The 20,195-nt window shown below is 36.0% G+C and overlaps 2 protein-coding genes across 6 annotated transcripts; both read right to left on the bottom strand.

Moving 5' to 3' along the window:
- Window positions 1-3,980: 3,980 nt before the first annotated feature.
- On the bottom strand, window positions 3,981-5,539 carry LOC116188278 (pollen-specific leucine-rich repeat extensin-like protein 3). The gene is made up of 2 exons (XM_031517526.1): window positions 4,862-5,539; window positions 3,981-4,245 (listed from the first exon to the last, which is right to left on the bottom strand). Exon 1 carries the CDS (start codon window positions 5,499-5,501, stop codon window positions 5,052-5,054), a length of 450 nt encoding a protein of 149 aa, XP_031373386.1. The 5' UTR covers window positions 5,502-5,539; the 3' UTR covers window positions 3,981-4,245; window positions 4,862-5,051.
- Window positions 5,540-15,010: 9,471 nt separating this feature from the next.
- On the bottom strand, window positions 15,011-19,640 carry LOC116188277 (RNA-binding protein 2-like). Of its 5 annotated transcripts, none has more exons than XR_004152229.1 (8): window positions 19,417-19,640; window positions 18,062-18,195; window positions 17,679-17,976; window positions 17,497-17,558; window positions 17,272-17,353; window positions 16,896-17,059; window positions 15,372-15,704; window positions 15,011-15,191 (listed from the first exon to the last, which is right to left on the bottom strand). XR_004152229.1 is itself a non-coding variant. In XM_031517525.1 (6 exons), exons 1-6 carry the CDS (start codon window positions 19,496-19,498, stop codon window positions 16,956-16,958), a joined length of 762 nt encoding a protein of 253 aa, XP_031373385.1. In that variant the 5' UTR covers window positions 19,499-19,640; the 3' UTR covers window positions 15,013-16,955. The 5 variants fall into 5 exon arrangements, 1 of the variants encoding a protein (XP_031373385.1); XR_004152228.1 differs by having other exon boundaries at window positions 15,013-15,191; window positions 15,372-15,411; window positions 15,545-17,059; XR_004152227.1 differs by having other exon boundaries at window positions 15,013-15,191; window positions 15,372-17,059.
- Window positions 19,641-20,195: the final 555 nt, after the last annotated feature.

The following is a 20,195-nucleotide window of genomic DNA, read 5'->3' as shown; positions in this document are numbered from 1 at the left end:
AAGGAAAGTCTTTGCCTTAATAAAGGATAAGTTGCTATCTCTTGTTGGCGGTCAAAAATTAGTCCAGAGGTCTATACAGGATGGAAAAGTCCCATCCATGCCTAAGAAAAAATCCTTAAATTATCCTTCCTCACATTGACGTCACAAGGAAGAATAGATAGACCAACAATAAGATCATGGACCACTAATTGCGTGTTTAGAGAGCTATATCAATCGTTGCAATCCCACTGGCAGTTCCTTGCTGCACATGGCGAGGAAGGATTGCCATGATTTACTCATGCCAAAGATCATATAAATAGATGGTGGAAATTCAACAGAGATTTGGAGCAAATGTCAGTAAAATGATTGCACTGTTCTATAAAAAGTCATGGTAAAATGAGTTTAAAATTGTAATAAATGATGTTAAAAGTGAGGATCGCTTCAATAGGTCGGGCAAGAGAATTGCAGGCCGAATATTTTGTGACGACGGGGCCAAATTAGCCAGCAGCTAACCCCGAAGATTAATGTCCATGACATTCCACTTGCGGACTAATAATTAATTATGATGACATGCTCAATAACAATGCTAATTAATTAAAATTCGACCTAACAGTGCTTTTTGGGTAATGGACCACATTTAACTGCGTTGTTTGACGTTTTTTTTCCTTATTAGGTGTAATTATTTGCAACTTTCTTTTTTTGGAAAAAATTAGTTACAACTTTAATTGTATAGTCTGCGAAACTTTTTCTATTTTTGGTGAATATGGTCTGCAGCTGTCCAGCCGGCATCCTCCCTGCCAGGCCAGGTCGCCTGAGGCTTGAGGGGTCTTCAAAGAGATCGCTGGCCGAGGAGCTCCCTTTCCGAGCTACCCCCATCCCAAAAAATAAATAGATTTTTGGAAATGTTTAAATTGAATTAATCTTAAACGATGTTATTTTGAAATTATTAATGTCACGTCAGAATTCTTTAATGGTCATTTGACAATTAGACTATTTTATCCAACGAAATAACATTTAGAGATTGTATTGTCAGCAAAAATCTTTTGATTATACCTCTTTCTCAACTTTGAATTTTGATATCTCTTAATTCGTGATGATGCACATGTGCTGCATGAAATCAAACCGAAGCCTACGATGTAAACACTAAGACTAGAAAGTTTCAAGTTTCGTGTTGATCTGACTCCGATAGGATGATGAAAATTTCCCAAGTGTTCCTTTGGCAAGACTCCCTCCTAGCTAATCACGACTTCAAATTATATCCCTGCATTTTACCGAACCTTGGCCAAGACGGACGAGGTGCTTACAATATATATATATATATATATATATATATACACACACTAGATATAACCCTTTACTAGGGGCAAAATTTATATTTTTGGTGCCTACTGAAAAAATATACTTTTTGTTTGAATCCTGGTATCCGAAAACTTAATTGGGCTCCGACTTATCAACTCGAGCCGGGTTGGCCACTAAGAGGTAAAGCTCTCATAGCGTGGATTTTCTGCATTCCCAAATACTCAAACCTGATGCCTTACTTAAGCAGAACAAGCGTCGAATCACTTGAACTAATTCACGCTAGTAGGGGCAAAATTTATTAAATAAATATTTTGTCATTAGTTCTTGTAAGAAGGCCTAGGCTTTCTTTCTTTCACTCTTAACATATACAAGTTAAAACCGTGACAATGACTCTATTTGGGGAAAATATAATAAATTTAATTTCTTTTTCTTGTAATTAGTTAGATAATTAAATCTATAATTATATATCTATATCAATATATATAATAAAAAAGTCTCGAGTTGAATTTTTACGCCGCCACATCATCAAAAATATACAACAGAACTCCATCACGTTGCTATGTCATCGTTTATATATAAGGAAGCATTTATATTATTTTTATTAAAGAAATATGTGCAATTTCTATATTGGCAGCTATACATATAGAGTGGTATAATTAAATATATGATGGTTTAGGAAATTCAATATATAGTGGATGTTATAGATACCGTGGAAATTCAATAGAAAATTCAGTATATATAATGAATATATATATATATATATATATATGCCGTTTCAGAATATTATATATATATATATATATAGTTTCTATATATACAATAGGATATCGAAGTATAATGGTAGTAGAATATTTTAAAGGATAGAAAGGAAATTTTCTTATTTATTTATTAAGGAAATAATTTCTATGACCTTTTCTAACCGTATATATGTATAGTTGTATACTGTATGCGTATTTATGTAGCACGAACCCCATATCCTATATCAATTTTGTCGTTTCACAAGGATTGATTAGGTTTTCTCTTTAATTCCATCAAATTTATTCGTATGGTCATTCTGTCGAGTTAGGAATTAATTATTTTTCTATGCTATTGCATCATCTTCAAATTACTATGAGTTGACACTTCCGATTATCAAACATTTAGATAGTTGCTTTGCTCCTATTGTGTTGTTGGTTTGAAAAAAAAATTATTTGGAAGAGTTATAATCACCTATTGTGATTTTTATAATATTAAAAATCTTTTCTGCACAACGCGTGGCTTTACACCTATTTTAAATCCTTTAAAAAACTAAGGTGGCGTTTGAGTAGATGATGATTCTACTTAACATCACAAGATGAAAACAAAAGTCATTTGGGAAATTTATTATTAAAAAATTGATTATAATAATGATTAAAAAAAAGTATGTGAGAGAATTTATTATTAAATTAAAGATGAAGATAAAATGTTGTTGAATTGAGAGAAAAATATTGAATAATTGAGAAATTTTAATATCATAAAATTAATTGTAATAGTGACTAATAAAATATATGTGAGAGAATTTATTATTAAAATGAAGAAAAAAATAAAAAGGTAATTATTGTATTGTTGATTGTGTACGTTGGGTCTGTTATTGCTATTGTTTGTTTGGTTCTTATGGAAACATGGTTGGATAATGTTGGGAGTTCATTCGGCATCCTCCATGGCAACACCAACGAGATTCTTCGGATGAGGAAGGAAGCCATAAAGAGGTCTCGACTTTTGAGGGGGTAGGGGCTGGGATGGGGGGTGATGGCCGCCAACGACAACCCCAACCCCCTCCATCTCTGCCAGTTTGTTTTCTTTAATTCGTCTTTTTTAAGTTCGGAATTTAAATTTAATTTCTAAAATTTAGAAAAATATTTTTTTTAAAAAGTCAGAAATCGTCATTTAAATACTGTAACAAGCGCTACAGCCATATTAATATAAAATTAAACGTTTGGCCTGAAATAGAAAATCTAGTAAACGTTTTGGCCTCATTTAGTACATATTCCATGTTTTCCTTTTCTTTATTAGACTCATGCATTGCCTTTTTAACCGAAACTAGTTGATGACCAGAGTGTCGCACAGACGCTATTAAATATTTGTTTGTTTGCAACTAATTTAAATAATTTTACACGTTATGCATAAAAAAATGTAGTTAAAACCGAATGTATCATGCCGAGGACATCAATAAATTACAAAAAATCAGTCATATCGACTAAGAAAAATTATATCTTTACTTCAATATCAATTGGACGATACTTCGATGAGAGTGTAATTATCTTGAAATTATTAATTGTCTCCTGGATCAGAGGAGACCAAAGGTTATGATTTTGGAAGCCATCATTTACATACAACTATTTGAGCGTGAGTCATTAACATTTGTTATTCGATCTACATCCTATATTTATTTCTAAATATTATCATAATAGAAATATTAATCCATCTAAACACAAAATCATGATTAGTATGTGTTGGTTAAGATGATTCAACACTTAATCCCTACAAATAAGGTCTCATGTCAGAGTATTGTGAATGAAGAAAATCTATGATTGGGAGAGCTTGTACCTAAACTAGTCACTCATCAAACTTTTCAGTTAACAGACAGTGCACATCAAAAAAGACACAGAATCATGTACCAAAGCCGTCACAATTGCAAAGTTAGCTCATATGTAAATGTGAAAGAAAAGGCAAAGAAAGAAAGATTCTTAAGAATTGATAAGACGCTCTATTTCTTTGTTATTATAAGAGGGTTGATGATCATAGAGACATGGAGTACCTCCCTCTTATATCCGCAGTACAGAGAGTAAATAGGAAATATAAGATTTACTTTTTATTCCCCTTTATTCCGATAAGTACAGAGAGTAAATAGGATATACTCGCGATCGCTTTCTAATTCTCTGCATTAATTATTAGATGAGGTCTTCATCCATCTCTTCATTTATTTCTTCATATCATTCGTCACCTTTCCTGCAAAACAAAATCAAAAGCGAATAAATAAGATCCATTAGTTCACCCAGTCCAAAGTGGTCGACATAGGGAAATATACATATTTTTTTTTTGGGTAGACTGGAAAATATACATATTGATTATTATATATGTATGTTTCCAGATCGTGTTCAAGTAATCATATATACATGTGTATATATATATGTATTTATATATATATATATATATATCAATGTGTAGGTGTAAATACACATACAAACCCATTGAGGCCATCGTAGGCTATTGTACATACATACATATATATATATATATATATATGTATCACACCGTTCACATATATATAAAGGCAAACTAACAAAAGAACAGAAATATGTAGCAAGCATATATGCTATATGATGCGGAGATCTGTTATTTGGACAAAGTTGTTACCTTTGTGCGTTTTGTTATATGTATATATGTGACTAAATTATGTAAACCTGACACTGAGTGAGACCAAATTAGGTGGCCAGCCATTGTGACTAAATTATGTACGTAAGCCTTACTCGGTTCTTGAGCATGCATGGGCGTAAAATTATTATAGCATGGTCAGGTCAAGTAATCTTGCATGAAAATAGTCATAGAAGCTCTGCCTGCTCACCGAGCTGTGTGAGAGCATGGAGGCTATATCCTCCCTCCTCGCCGAGGCGGAGGCGGAGGTGAACGCCTCACGGGTGGTGGTGGAGACCGCACCGGGGGTGGCGGGGGTGGGGACCTAACTGGGGGTGGCGGCGGGGGTGGAGACTTAACTGGGGGAGGCGGTGGTGGAGGAGAAGGCGGGGGTGGAGACGTCACTGGAGGAGGAGGCGGTCGGGGAGACGGCGGGGGTGGAGACAGCATAGGTGGTGGAGGTGGTGGAGGAGACGGTGGGGTGGAGACGTCACTGGGGGAGGAGGCGGTCGAAGAGATGGTGGGGGTGGAGACGTAACTGGGGGAGGCGGTGGTGGAGGAGAAGGCGGGGGTGGAGACGTCACTGGGGGAGGAGGCGGTGGGGGAGACGGCGGGGGTGGAGATGGCATAGGCGGTGGAGGAGACGGTGGGGGTGGAGCCTGCACTGGTGGAGGAGGCGGACAGGTACAGACAGCTCGGGGTGGTGGAGGAGGTGGTGATCTCCTGGGGAAAGGAAAGGGTTTAAGGATGAATCCTTCCGTATTGGCTGCAGCAGTTTGGGATGGCTGGATGAGGAAGAACGTTGCCACCACAAGCACAGTGGCCATTATACTGGCCATGGAAGACCCCATCTTTTTGCTTCCTTAATTAAGTTATTTCCCTTTGCCTTTGATGCATTTCTCATTCGGTTCCAACCTCTTTATATAGATTTTTGGCTTGATTGTACTGTTGTAAAAAGTCGTGGTATAATGAATATTTGGGTGAATGTGGTATAATGAATTTAAAATTGTACAAACATATGCGAGTTTGTTCAAGTGGTTCAGCGTTCTTTTTCCATAAAGAAAGTCTTGGGCTTAGGTATTGTGAAATGAGAAAATTCACGCTGAAAAAGTTATACCCCTTAGTTGGCTGCCCCGACTTTAAGTGAGATTTGTCGGGGTCATTTATGCTTCTAAGTATAGAGGTAGACACAGAAAAAAGAAATACAAAAGTGATGTTAAAAAATGGAGATTTTTCTCAATAAATTAAAAATGGGTATTGTTAATTATAAGTTTCTAATCGTACTATAATAACTAACAATGACGACATGCTCATTAATAATGGTCATGAAAATTCAACATATAACAGTATTTTTTGGGTAAGAGACCAAATTAACTGTTTCGTTTCGCATTTTCTTTCTTATCATATGTTAATTACAATTTTAATTGGACGCACGCTGCAAAACTTTCTTGAAGGGTGAACTAATGAACATACTCTATACGCAAGAAAATGGAATTAGTGCAGTGACGTTTGTTAGAAACTCTAAATGAATAGTTTTTTTAGAGTAATCCATCCTCGCAAGGGTCTCGTTGTTAGCTGAATAACATGAACAACATGCTCCATATACTATTTCTTTAGTATATCGTCACCCTAGCTCCGTGAGAATATATGGAGTTCACATCAAATTATAATGATTTCCCAGCGTAGAGGATGGGCATTGCCAAACCGGACTTTCTTTTCTCAACGTGCATCTTACTATTCAGAAATCCATCAAGAACCTTCGCAGTTTGGTTAGTCTCACGTATTACGCATAAACAGTGGTATACAACTATATATTAGAGTCTAACACATTATTTTGTAGCAAAACATTGACGAATGAGCCAAGGTTCTTTACTTCCATTCTTCACTGCCTATAATTTGAAAAAAAAAAAAAAAAAAAAAGCAAATCCAAGATTCAGCGACCGAGCCCTACCATGTTGGAACCTTGAACCAGAACCTACCCGGAACCTAAATTATATTACAGGTTACGGGTACCCTGTTAGAACATGTAGTTTTTTTTTCTCTTCAAGCACAATAAATGAAATAAATAACTAAAATTGAAAAGATCTCATTCACAATCATATAAAACAAATAAATGTCGACATAGATTAATCGGATCACATTCATCCACAAATCTAAAGGATTATGTAGCTCTCCTTAGGATTATATAATAGGCAAACCAAATACGCAACTAATAGATTATGTTGCTATTTAGTAAAAAAAGGATGATGTGGCTCAAAAACAATTTTGACTAGACTATAAGTGCAAATGCACTCAAACCGCTGCTAAAGCGAAGCTAACTCGATGATGCATCCCAAGGAACTGATGGTTTGTTGATTGGATTCCAATAGACTTGCAGTGTTCAAACAAAGTCAATCCCAGTGCTAGTTGTTAGAAAACGAAGCACGTGTGCAGCGGAAACTTTAAAATCAGTAAAAATCAAATTTTTATCGCATGCTCGATTTTAATCAAATCTCGACATGCAATATCACATTCTAACGAATAGATAACGAGATATAATGAATCCTCAAGTAAAGTCAGTACCTCTGTACTTACTCTTATCGGATTCGGTTTGTTTCGATCGATCAATGGAACCGTCCAATTGTCCGGTCTCTAGCTCGTCCACACGAACGTGTCACAATCTCTAACAACTAATAGGTACATCAGAAATTTAATTTAAATTTAAAACATTCGAAAAATTTAAGCTGCAATATATGAAAATTTCAGCAGATTTCGTAGCGTCAGTCTATCATGAAAACGATGTCACAACAGAATTACATGTCTTTCTTAGTTTAAGCAGAGGCCCATTTACACACTGCAAATTAATGAAAATTTCAAGCTGCAACATACCGATTTCTTGTTGTGAGCTTCCATCTTCTTATTGTACTTCTTCCTATGCTCTGCCTGTACTATGTGTATGGAGCTCTCTCCTGCATAATTATTTGGGAAAATCAAAGCACTAATAATATCAACCACAAGCCTACCGAAAATAATAATAATAATAATAATAATAATTTCAACCACAAACAAGCCAATATCACAAGAATTGCAAAATAACAACACGAAATTTCAGGGGAAAGCGATTAAATGTTGATTCTGGAGCTCCATAAATTCAGGACGACAGCGAAAAACTAAGCACAGGTTTTTGGAATGATCGCACTGTTCTAAAAAGTCATGGTAAAATGATTTTAAAATTGCAATAAATGATGTTAAAAATGAGGATCTTTTCAATAGGTTAGGCAAGAGAATTGCTGGCCGAATATTTTGTTACGGCGGGGCCAAATTAGCTTGCAGCTAACTCCGAAGATGACATGCTCATTAATTAAAATTCGACCTAACAGTGCTTTTTGGTTAAGGGACCACATTTAACTGGGTCGTTTGACGTTTTTATTTCTTATTAGATGTGGTTAATTGCAACTTCTTTTCTCTTTTTGGAAATAATTAGTTACAACTTTAATCGGATAGTCTGCGAAACCTTTTTTCTTTCCCGGTAAATATGGTCTGCAGCTGCCCAGCCGGCAACCTCCCAGCCAGGCCAGGTCTCCTGAGGCTCGAGGGGTCTTCAAAGAGATCGCCGGTCGAGGAGCTCCTTTTCCGAGCTACTCCCATCCCAAGAAATAAATAGATTTTTGAAAATGTTTAAATTGAATTAATCTTAAACGATGTTATTTTGAGATTATTAATGTCACATCAACATTCTTTAATGGTCATTTGACAATTAGACTATTTCATCTGACGAAATAACATTTAGAGATAATAACATTAAGAGATTGTATTGTCAGCAAAATTCTTTTGAGAAATGGTGAAGTGATGGTCAGCAAATTATTCGAGGACCAAATTAACAGTTTATTCTACTCATTTCCTTTTCTTTTTGTTATAAAAGAAGCTCATAAACCTAGAAAAGTGAATGAAAAATGAGAAATAAAAAGGTACAAGAAGTCCCATTTGTGATAATCAAAATCTCCTAATTCACAGTTAGGAGAATTTGTCACTACACACCCCATATATAATATGGGTAAATTGCACCGGTGGCCCAAAAGGTTTTATGAATGTTTCAAGGTGGTTCAAAATGTTTTTTTGGTAACTTGTTGGTACAAAAAATTTCAAAACCGTTTCAACGTAGTACATTCCGTCAATTGCTGCTGACGCCGTTAACATTTTGCTGACGTGGCGCGTCCTATGTGTCACTTTTATTACGTGGAAACAATCATAGTATGCCACGTCATTTAAGAGAAAATAAAATTTGAAAAAGTCCAATAAAAATATAAAAAATAATAATAAAACACAAAATAGAAAAAATTTAGAAAAAAAGAATTAAAAAATTATTTTAAAATTTTTAAAATTATTTTTTAGTTATTTTAAAAGTTTTTAAAATTATTTTTAAAAACTTTTAAAAATAAAATAAAATTTATTTTTATTTTTATTTTTATTTAAAATTTAAAATTAAATGTTTAAAATTATTTTTAAAAATAATTTTTTTCTATTTTTTTCTTTTTTTTTTTTTAATTTTTTTTGTATTTTTATTGGACTTTTTCAAATTTATTTTCTCTTAAATGACATGGCGCATTATGATTGGTTACACATAACAAAAGTGACACATAGGACGCGCCACGTCAACAAAATGTTAACGGCGTCATGGGCAATTAACGAAATGTAATACATTGAAACGATTTTGAAACTTTTTGTACCAACAAGTTACCAAAAAAATATATGGAATCAACTTGAAACATTCACGAAACCTTTTGAATCACCGGTGCAATTAATCCTATATAATATTCACATTTTTGTCAACTATCCCCTGCAGATAAATGGACTATAAAGAGAAAATAATAGACATTGTGCCACCACCCTATGATACCTTTTGAGTTGAATAATATGAGTTAAATCACTAAATAGATGTTTGGTTTTAGGATTAAAATTTTACTCTACCCAACTCAACTTTATTCTTCCACAAATTTAACATTACAATCATTGCTGTTTTGTTTTTTTTGCTTTTAATAATAATATCTCAATGATATTTTTTTAATCATTTTTTTAATAATAAATTTCATATCTACTTTATATCTATAAATACATACATTTATATATTCTCATACATCTATATATTTTCCAACATTTGTAATAATTATGTTTTGTCTTTTCTTATTCCCTAAAATTGAGTTGAGTTGAGTTAAAATCTCAAGTCAAAAACCAAACACACCAATTTAGTAAATAATTAACTGATATAAAAAAGAAAGTGCGAAAGATCGCACGCTATATCATACTATGGCGGCGTTGAGAGCATAGGAATCCTACATAGAGCAAATAAGGTCATTTTTGGTAAGCGAGAATGCAAAATAGAATGAAATATATGGTAGTGAAACAGAAATGGTTCAACTTGAATCTATAGAATGTTTTGAAATAGTTAAGACTTATTTACTAAGATATTATTTTGAAATATATAATGTTTTCAATGAAGGCAAGACTATTGAGGGAGTGTTTCCAATATATGCATACACAGTGTAACCGCATTAGAATTATAACTTAAGAGCAGGAGATATTCATCGATTATTATTATAAGAAGAAATACATTTGAGGTGTTCATAGATATTGTAAATATTTGTTAGTGTTCAAAATTAAGCTTGATTGTATGTCCATTCAAGTCACCGATAATAAGAATGTGACAAATGACTCAATATAGTTCAGTCCCCTAGCTCATTTAATATGATTTTTTGGTAGCAGAGAGATATTAGTTGAGAAAGTTCCAATTCATAATCCAAGTAACAGATGCATTTTAAGTTTCATTTGGAAGCAATAATTCGTAAGGTTAGTGATTTTGTTTACTTTCTTTTATCTTTCTTCCTTATTTTTCTTGTTATTTTGCCCCTTAGAGACCTAAAGAATATATTCTTTATTGATTATTATTTTTTTCAGTTTATTGTCTATTTAAATTATTTTTCATAATTCTCATTCGTAATACTGATCAATGACAATTTCCTGAGCTCGACACAGATGCGCATCCTTTCACCTATTTAAAATAGTATTAGATTGGATTTTTACGTGACCATGAAATGTCACCCACAGCCAAGTGGTCCAAGCAGAGTGCATAAGAGGTGGTATGTCTCGTATGCCAATTGTCCCTCTAGATCCAGTGTAAAAGAGGAAATCTATCTTATGTTAGGAAGCCCGACTACGAAAGAGGAAGTCTACCTCGTGCTAATCGCTATTGATGGCATTATTTAAAAATTCATGGTGTGTGTTGGTTAAGTGTTAAAGCCACATATTACCACTTGATGAGGAGCTTGAAAATCTCTTATTGGAAAATTAACACAAAAATCTTGTGTCTACCATTCAATCAATTTAAGCTTTTGGGTTAGATAAAATAAAATAAAAATATGAACAAAGATAAAGGTTATTATTAAATATCAAAATAAAATAAATAAAAATAAAAATAAAAAAGGGAGAGACAAAACATTTGTCAGCCCTCTCATGTATGTACTGTGCTGTGAGAAACTACTATACATCCAACGGTACCAAACTTGAAATCTCTTGACTTTGGATAAAATATGTACCACTATAGTAAATACCCTTTCTTTTTTCCACTTCCCTTTTCCATATATAAAAGAGGGGTCCTAGTGGCTATGCCATATGGTACCCAAGCCTAACGATAGCGTAATCAGATCTATCTATGGACAATAGTTAGTTAAATTTGGTAAGTCATGTATACTACAAATAGGTTGGGAACTCCATTTGGTGAGTCATTCAGACCACTAGATTAGGAACTTCATTTGCTATTAGAGCCCTACCTTGGAAAATGCCATTTTAGTATTTTTATCATTTTCGTTGGAAACCTTTTTTGAGGTTGAGCTATATCTTGTCCTCAACCTTCTCCCATGGTGTTAGTTGTTAATTTTTTATCAAAAAATTACTATTTAGTCTGAAAAACTTTTTAAAATAAAAATTATTTAAAAAATAATAAATAAATAAAAGGCAATCCACCTACTAAGGGGGTCAAAGAGGAGGATGAAGAGATAGAGACCTCGCTAGAGCCACCATCCTCCCCGTCGAGGTTGCTAACAACCTCATTTGTTGCCAACGACTTTACCGAAGAGGTGATGGCAGGTGACGCTTCCCTCTCTTCTTCTCCTTATCCTCCTTTTCTTTTTCTTTTTATTAGGGGCATGGATGGCCCAATCGGTAGCCACCACTACGATACCCCAGTGGGTTCGCAGACCACTCAATCTCAATTTCAAAGGGATGTTGGCCACGTCGGCACCCACCATCCCACTAGTGCAATATCGATTTCAAAGGGGTGGTGTGGAATGGATTAGTCTGATAAGAAGAAGGATACGAAGAAGAAGATGAATGAGGGAGACTGTTTGAACCTAGAGAATTAGAGAGACTGTTCTTGTTACTTTTCTATATGATGGAATGCGGGAACAAGTCACAGCAAAGCCTTATATGTGTGAGCCACTACGGCAATTACAGACTGTCACAGTAACAAACTCTATTAGACTTAGGGTTGTTCAAATGAACCAAATCTAACCATTTCAGAACCAAACCATTCGAACTAGTTCGTTTTTCGGTTCGGTTTAGCAGGGCATGAGTGGTTCGGTTAGTTACCAAACCATTTTCAACCGGTTAACTATGGTTAACCGAACCAAACCATTAAAGTCTTTAAAAAGAATTCTTCTTCTTCTCTTCTCTTCAACTCACACTCGACACTAGGGTTCTTAAAAAAGAATTGGACCAAATTGGAGAACCGAACCGAACCGAACCACTTCGAAATTGGTTTGGTTCTTTGACTGTCAAATGGCTCAGTTCGGACCGGCACTCAAGTAACCGAACGAACCATTTTTGGGTTCGGAATGGTTTGGTTCGGTTTTTTAACCGACCCGCACCATGAACACCCATAATTAGATTGTGAAAAGTACTCCCCTTAAAAGAGAATACTCTATCAGCACCCTTAACTAATGATTATTATAACATGTCCCCATAAAAACAGTTTGTATTGAAAGAATCGCAAGAAAACCTAACAGTTTGATTGACAATACGGAAGAACTAATATTGATACTATGGAAGAAGGTTGAGGCCAACATATAATCCCAAATGCAAAAATTACATAAAAATTGAGAACAAAAAGCAACATTTTCTCTTTTACTTAATTGGCTTTTAGAAATGGAAAAATCATTCGGAAATGATGAAATACTTTTGGAAAGATTAGTCCATTTTCTTGTGTAGGCAGTTTATATTATGAGGGGACAAAAGCTAGTTAAGAACGCGATGTAACTTCTCGACGGCCACCTTCCAATCGCACCAATTGTGGACACACTTGACTTTTCACTTGGTCTTATAAAGAGACCCGATGGATGATTCAAATCCCACAAGTTTGAGATAAATATTGGTCCTCGTCAATGTCAAGTTCGATGCAAGAATGAACTGGAGTCTGTCAATGTCAAGATTGCGATTGTTAAATAGTCTTCCCAATGTCAAGATCAACGCAATAGCAAATCAAAGTCTAAACCGGGTGTAAATCGTGGGGAAGCACGAATTTGAACTTTCTGCAGCAAAATTTTGATTGATAGTGACTCATCCAATCATAATAAACTTAACTCAAAAGTTAGACCACAAATGTTGAGTATGTTTACGCAATTATGATTTGAGATTTTTAATAGCTGTTTGATTTCCAACGTTATAGGGAATGGCAATTTTTGAGTGATCCAATCATACAAGTCTAGAGCGTTGATCTCAACTCAACCCTACTTAAACCTAACATCTCCTTCAATTCATTTAAGGGTGCCAAACTTTGGCATGCTAGGCTAGGTAAAGCCAAGACCATACTACATTCATTACAGAATGAATAATGAAAAGAGGATAGTCCACAATTAGAAAAACATAGCGGCTTTCCACTTCGTCAAATTTCCACTGTCTCCTCTCATGTATTGTCTCATTCCACAGAAAGGACTATTAGTTATATACTTCTCCGGCATTATCATATTCCAGTTCCGGGTGCGAACTACTTCGCACCAACATGAGAGAAGACAGTGCATTATCATATTTCAGTCCTACGGATCTTAGCTGAAGCACGTTGACCGTGCATGATTTAAAGCTCAGACAGCCATTCTCAAACATCCAAGTTCACTGGGGCTTCATTAGCTGGATCCATGGCCATTGGTTTCATCGATTTCCTTGCCCTTAGGGAGCTTCGATCCCCAAAGACATCATGTGCATGGTGAAATTTCCAAGACCTCTAAAGTCATTGGAGACCTGGGTAGTCACTACGACTCCAGGGTGAGGACTGGGAAGGCACCCTCCCAGAATTACGCATCTACTCGACCTTGTTGCCCACAGCCGGTCAGGTAAGGCCGTAGGACAAGGAATTGAAATGGGATTAATATGAATCATGTAACATCTTGGATTATAATAGGAGACTCCAATGTAGCCTTACACGGCCCGACCCTTCCCATGTATTATGAACTAGAAGTGTGTGCTGACCAGTCAGCGCGAATTACAATATAAATTAGGCTAAACATCATGCAGATTCCCTATTAATGAAATATATAACCCCTAGAGATATTATATAACTCACGTGACAGAACTCCAAGCCCATACAGTGATTGTTTAGTGATGGGGGCCTGATTAAGCACAATTGAGCCCTGATTTGGCCCATTGCTTGATCTCTCCCATATATATCTACTAGCCCTCACACACGTGATTTAAGCGTGCACAATCGCTTCCACGCCTGAGTGCAACTAAATTATGGAGGTATTGTGTTTCGTGGTTTAATATATATACCCGTATTAGTCGTAACGCCTTATCATACTACATTGACTTCACATTAAATAATATAATTCTATTATGAAAGTCAATATGATTTTAAAAGTTTAACACTAACTTTAACTCTACTCACTACACAACAAAAGTCAATAACACAATTATTATCTTTTCATTTTTCTTCAATTTTTTTAATCATTCAATTCAATTTTTAATAATAAATTCTCTCAATTATTCATTACTTTTTCATATTTTTTCTCATAATTCAACATCACAATCATTAAAAACCAATTAAAATCAAAATTCAACTCCACTCAACTCTAAAATCAAACACACTATTAATTATAAGTATGCCTCAAAATTGTTGTAACTTTGCCCAAACATTCATCTAATGTGCATCTCTGAGGTTCTCTGAAAGCAATTGTTAGAAATAAATTTTAATATGACCGAAAGAATTCAATTTTGAGGTTGTGCGCAATCGACCTTATTCGATACAACCGACAATGCTCTGGATTTCAATAGAAGAATTTTTAAGCTGGGGCGTGAACCGGCGTGATGAGTATTAATAGTAGATTATACAAGATGAACATGAAGGGTGAACGGGAAGCTAATTGCATATGGCTAGAAAAATTAGATTAGACTAGTACGTGAACATGTTCTCGAATTCAGTTCACATAAAAATCAACCCTCATTCAAGAAAAGAAGAAAAAATAAATAAGGGCTCTAATTCCTAATCGAACATTTCACTCCTTTCCCCTTGCGGCTCGCCCCTGCAACATGCAGAAACATAGGATTAAAGGACAGCAGAAGAAAGAGTGAAACTATATCCAGTCAGAGAGGAAAACCAAGTTCCGATTGAAATGGCAAAATAAATAGGCTTTTCTATGGGGAAAAAATGCAAAGTCGAAACTACAATGAAGTCGATACGACACAGAAGGGGAGATTCTTACCACTGATGCAATTTGATGACACCATGGATGGAGAACTACACTGAAGAAATTGTTGCAAAGAATATTTCATGAAAAGAAGAAATGTAACGTTTGACAAGTGAGAAAAGAAAGTTTAACAGGGGTAAAAGAAAAAAAAAAAAAAAAAAAAGGTTGCCAAGAGATGGGCATCGTACCTGTATAAAGATCAAAGACGGGAATTACAGGACACGAGTCGTACCTGTAAATCATCAACTTAAAGAATACCCTTCACCTCACCCATGTTGTACACCGTCAGCTTCGTCTCGCCTGGCCATCTTCTCAAACTTCTTGGACGCTATGAGAATCTGAACTTTTCTGTGGAATTTGATAGAAGCAGTTGCGGACAGTTTTGCGAGAATAAATATTGATGATTTTGTGGGAAGTGACCGAATTACTTAAAACGATTATGTAGGATGGGCGAATTTCACGTGGAAAGGCAACTGCTGAAGAAAAGGTACCTTTCCTTTTCGTTTTTTTCTTCCCCCAATTTTCCCTTGAATATAAAAAAAGAAATTGGTTTTTAATTGAACTTTACTAATTACAAAAACGGTTACACTGGACTTCTCTATTCAATAATAGTATATAGATAATATTATAGAAGTATAGGAGATGGATTCTGCTTACAAAATTATCCATAGTAAAATAACTATTACATTTAAGAATAATTTACTAAATATTGAATTCTTTCTTTTTTCCACTAGTCCTACTATTCCTTACGTTACTCTCTCCCTCGGTTGGCACCACGCAGCGCTCACCGTTCCCCCTCTCCGATAAATAACTTTGATTATATGAAATCTACCTCATAAGAGCTACCCACATATTCTTTTAAAAAGAGAAAATAAAGAATTAGTTGTTATATAGCTTCATCTGTAGCCATAGTAAGCCCCGAGAAGGCATGACTACGTAATAAATTACAGTTCAAAAGTGTAGCCAAAAGGACTTAATTTATGGGGCACCGCAAGTAGAGCCACCCCAAGAAGAAGCCTGCTAGGGAAGAAAGGTAATGGAAGGTCTCGACTCTCCCATGGAAGCACAAACGGTAGAAATCGAGCTTTTACTTCACATGTTAGTTCCAGTCATTATATTGAACTGGGAACTCTATAGGATTTAACTTATCGCAGAAAGTAAATGTAAACAGCATTTCACAAAGATTCAGTGTGAGAAGCTTGGCACCCAAATACCCAAATAAAAAGACGTGACGTATAGGATTAATTTATTTGCGAAACGTGACTGCACACATGTTCAAAGCTAAAAGCATAGAAATAATTATACAGCGCTGCGTCGTGCAATGGTCTAAAACGTAGTAATACATCGGCTCCTTTAACGGCCCTCTCTCGCATAACCCATGTGGACCCCGAGAACGAATATAACGAGCGCGACCAAAAGGCCGAAAAGCCAGCGCTTCTCCAAGTACCCAGCACAATCGGGATCAAACAGATAAAGAAGCGCATAAAAAACTTAAAACATAAATAAGAAACGGGCATGCTCACCCTAAAAGAGAGATACCTATTTAAACCGTGGAGCGGCAAGAACTTTACTACCACGCCCTGCTTGGTTCGATCTCTTTCACCTCCTTCCTCGGGGCCCAGGCCCAGACCTCGGACCAGGGAACCGAGAATACTGCAGCCGCAAGTAGGCAGAGTTGGGTTCGTGCTCATCCACCTTATAGCCTACATAATTAATCAATCGAACAAGAATAGCAGATGTTACGTGTTATGAACGTTGATTACACCATGTTAATATCCAATGTAGAAAATTTCCCACAAATGGGAACTTCAACTGCAGATGACTTTCCATATCACGGAAAGAATGTAAGGAGAGGAACGAACAAGAAGAAGATAAAATTACAACAAAGCTGCTAACGATAAGAGAGGAAAATTACCTTGAAGAGCATTCATAGCAGTTGTGGCACATGCAGGATTTATAAAGTCCACGAAGCAGAGGATAAGAGGATCCCCATTACGCTGTCACCAGAGAAGGATGTGTTATGAGAATAACACCATTAAAAAAAAAACAAAAAACAAAAACAAAAACAAAAACAAAAACAAAAAACATGAAGTTGAGGACAGAAGAACAAAGGCCAGGACTGGAAAGAAAGTTTACTCACATGCTTCGATTCCTTGCTCGCCAGCCTCACTTCCTTATATCCAACAAAAGGACGAAAGATATCTGAAAGGAGTGTAAAGGAATTCGAAAACTTAACCAGCAAAACGGGAGTTTTTGACTTCAATATCTGACTGCACAATTAACTACAAGAAAAAACTTCCATCCATTGTTTGCACAGGATACGAGCTACCTCCCTCCTGGTGCAGTTAGAAGGAAGTCCTTCAACATAGAGTGTGCTGGAAGCGTCTGGAGGTAAAGGTGCAGCAGCTTCACGACCCATACTAGGCCTTGACATCGGATCTATTGAAAGCGAGCCACCAAAATTACCGTCTAGACCATTTGAGGGTAAATCCAATCTTTGAGGCCCAGGCCCAGGGTGGCCCATCATAGTGGGAAGTTGGGACATTCCACCATCTAAAGTTCTATTGAACCCAACCCCACCAAATTTACTTGCTTCTCCAGAGGTAAGAGAAGAAAGTTGCTTCACATTTGAAGATGACACTAATCAGCACTAGATTGCCAGAAAGAAATATAAGCATGAATCAGTAAGGAATATAAGGTGTTACCGTGCTCTGCAGATAACGGTCATATGCTGATCCTATAGTTTTAGAGTCCTTTACAGCCCGATGTCCACCCTGGTCGTCTGTGGGTAGATAGCTTTGCATAGAATGAGTCAAAGAAAGTCCTGAAGGAGGGAGGTCTGCCCAAATTAGTAACACATGATTAATTCCCTGTTCGATCTGTATCTTGCATCACCGCAGTTAAAGCAGCAATACAACATAGGAGTACAAACAAAACCTTTTTATTATGGCCCAAAAATGCAAAGAAAGAAATCACCCCAATCACCATGCATAGATCACAAGACGCAAAAAGGAAAGTCTTTGCCTGAATAAAGGATAAGTTGCTATCTCTTGTTGGCGGTCAAAAATTAGTCCAGAGGTCTATACAGGATGGAAAAGTCCCATCCATGCCTAAGAAAAAAATCTTAAATTATCCTTCCTCACATTGACGTCGCAAGGAAGAATAGATAGATCACCAATAAGATCATGGACCACTAATTGCGTGTTTAGAGAGCTATATCAATCGTTTCAATCCCACTGGCAGTTCCTTGCTGCACATGGCGAGGAAGGATTGCCATGATTTACTCATGCCAAAGATCATATAAATAGATGGTGGAAATTCAACAGAGATTTAGAGCAAATGTCAGCAACTGATATGTCTGAGGATCTAAGACTCGGGCCAAAGCCACTAAAAATCACTTCACGTAAGGGAATAGTGAGGATACAATTATTGAGACCAAGTAGTGTGCTAGTTATTACTCTCGACCAAAATACAGCCAAAACAGATTACATTCCACATATACATATAGAGAGTGTAGGAAGACATAAATTCGGATCCAGTTTCTCAAACCAAGTTAAATAAAAAACAAAAAGCTGAAAATGCAAGTCTCCATGAGAATCATAAAGCTCAATGCACAAAACCTTACATTTCATCTAAGGAAATGGCCAACAATCATTAAAATAAAAGAAACGCATCACGACAGTTCGTGTTGCCGTCCGCCACATTCAACTCCGCTCTTCAATACAGATATAATTAAAAAAAAAAAACAGAAATTCTCAATAAATACTTAACAGTAGTGCATCAGAGCGTCATATTTGTAAAATTCAAAAGCGCTTCACTTCCTTCTTAACCAAGAGATTCAGTTGCAACATCGAAACGCTTCAAGGCTTACTTTTGGGGGCAAAATCGGAGACCCAAGTACAGTTAGCCCGGGATTAACAACACGTCGAAGCATACATAACAAGCCATTTCTTGGTTTCCACAATCCGTCGAGCGGAATCAAACCCTGATCGAACTGGAACCCTAAGATCGATTCTTTAAATCATAGATGAGAGGGAGCAGAGCAGGAGTAGAAGAGCACCGTAATCGGGGCGAGGTCGTTTAAGCATGCCGGGAGACGGAGCAGAGGGTGGCTGTTGCCTGTTCCAGTAACCGTCCCCCATGCTATTACTCTCTCCCGTTGAACTTTCCAATGGCGGGATTGGAGGATCCGGAGAAGAGCAAAACCCTAGGAGAGAGAAAATGTATTGTCTGAGCTCCTCCAACGGGACTGCTGTGACGACTGACGATGAATGCCAATGACCCCTTCAATTACATTTCATTTCATTCACCAAATTAATAATAATAATAATAATAAAATAAACTAAACAAGAGGAGGAAAAAAAACAAAAAAGTATGGCAGTGTTTGGTTCAGAATTACTAACCCACAAGCATTGCTTCAGCGCCTTAGAGCCAACTCGATTATTGAAATTTTGAGTGTCTACCTATGAGGTTTTTGTATTTTTACTTGAATTACGGAAAAGGTTCTGATACGTAATAGATAATAAATTCTCAGGCTTTTTGCCCCATTGGTAAACTAATTTCCATTTACAATCTATCTATATATAGTAAGACAAGCTGCGATCTGTATTTCATATGGTTATATTAATTTGGATTAGATTAGTCAATTTATACATAAAATAACTTTCATGAAATGATAAAAAAATCAAATTAATTAATTACGCAAATAAGAAAGTAAAAAAAATCAACTGATATTTTAGGAAAAAATAACGAAATTAAAGATTTTTATTGTTCAGAATTGAAATTAAAGAATTAGTCGAAGGAACACTATTGTGTAAATGCATATACTGATGGAAAGAT

Source organism: Punica granatum, chromosome 8 (genome assembly GCF_007655135.1).
Source record: "Punica granatum isolate Tunisia-2019 chromosome 8, ASM765513v2, whole genome shotgun sequence".
NCBI classification, from domain to species: domain Eukaryota; kingdom Viridiplantae; phylum Streptophyta; class Magnoliopsida; order Myrtales; family Lythraceae; genus Punica; species Punica granatum.
Note: the sequence above shows the minus strand (reverse complement) of the source record. Positions and strands in the feature narration are given on the sequence as shown.

Coding starts and splice junctions, on each gene's coding strand:
- LOC116188277 (XM_031517525.1), bottom strand. CDS start 19,498: ATGGGGGACGGTTACTGGAACAGGCAACAGCCACCCTCTGCTCCGTCT. Junction 17,977..18,061: donor ACCGTTATCTGCAGAGCACG/GTAACACCTTAT, acceptor TCAAATGTGAAG/CAACTTTCTTCTCTTACCTC. Junction 17,354..17,496: donor CGAGCAAGGAATCGAAGCAT/GTGAGTAAACTT, acceptor CTCTGGTGACAG/CGTAATGGGGATCCTCTTAT.
- LOC116188278 (XM_031517526.1), bottom strand. CDS start 5,501: ATGGGGTCTTCCATGGCCAGTATAATGGCCACTGTGCTTGTGGTGGCA.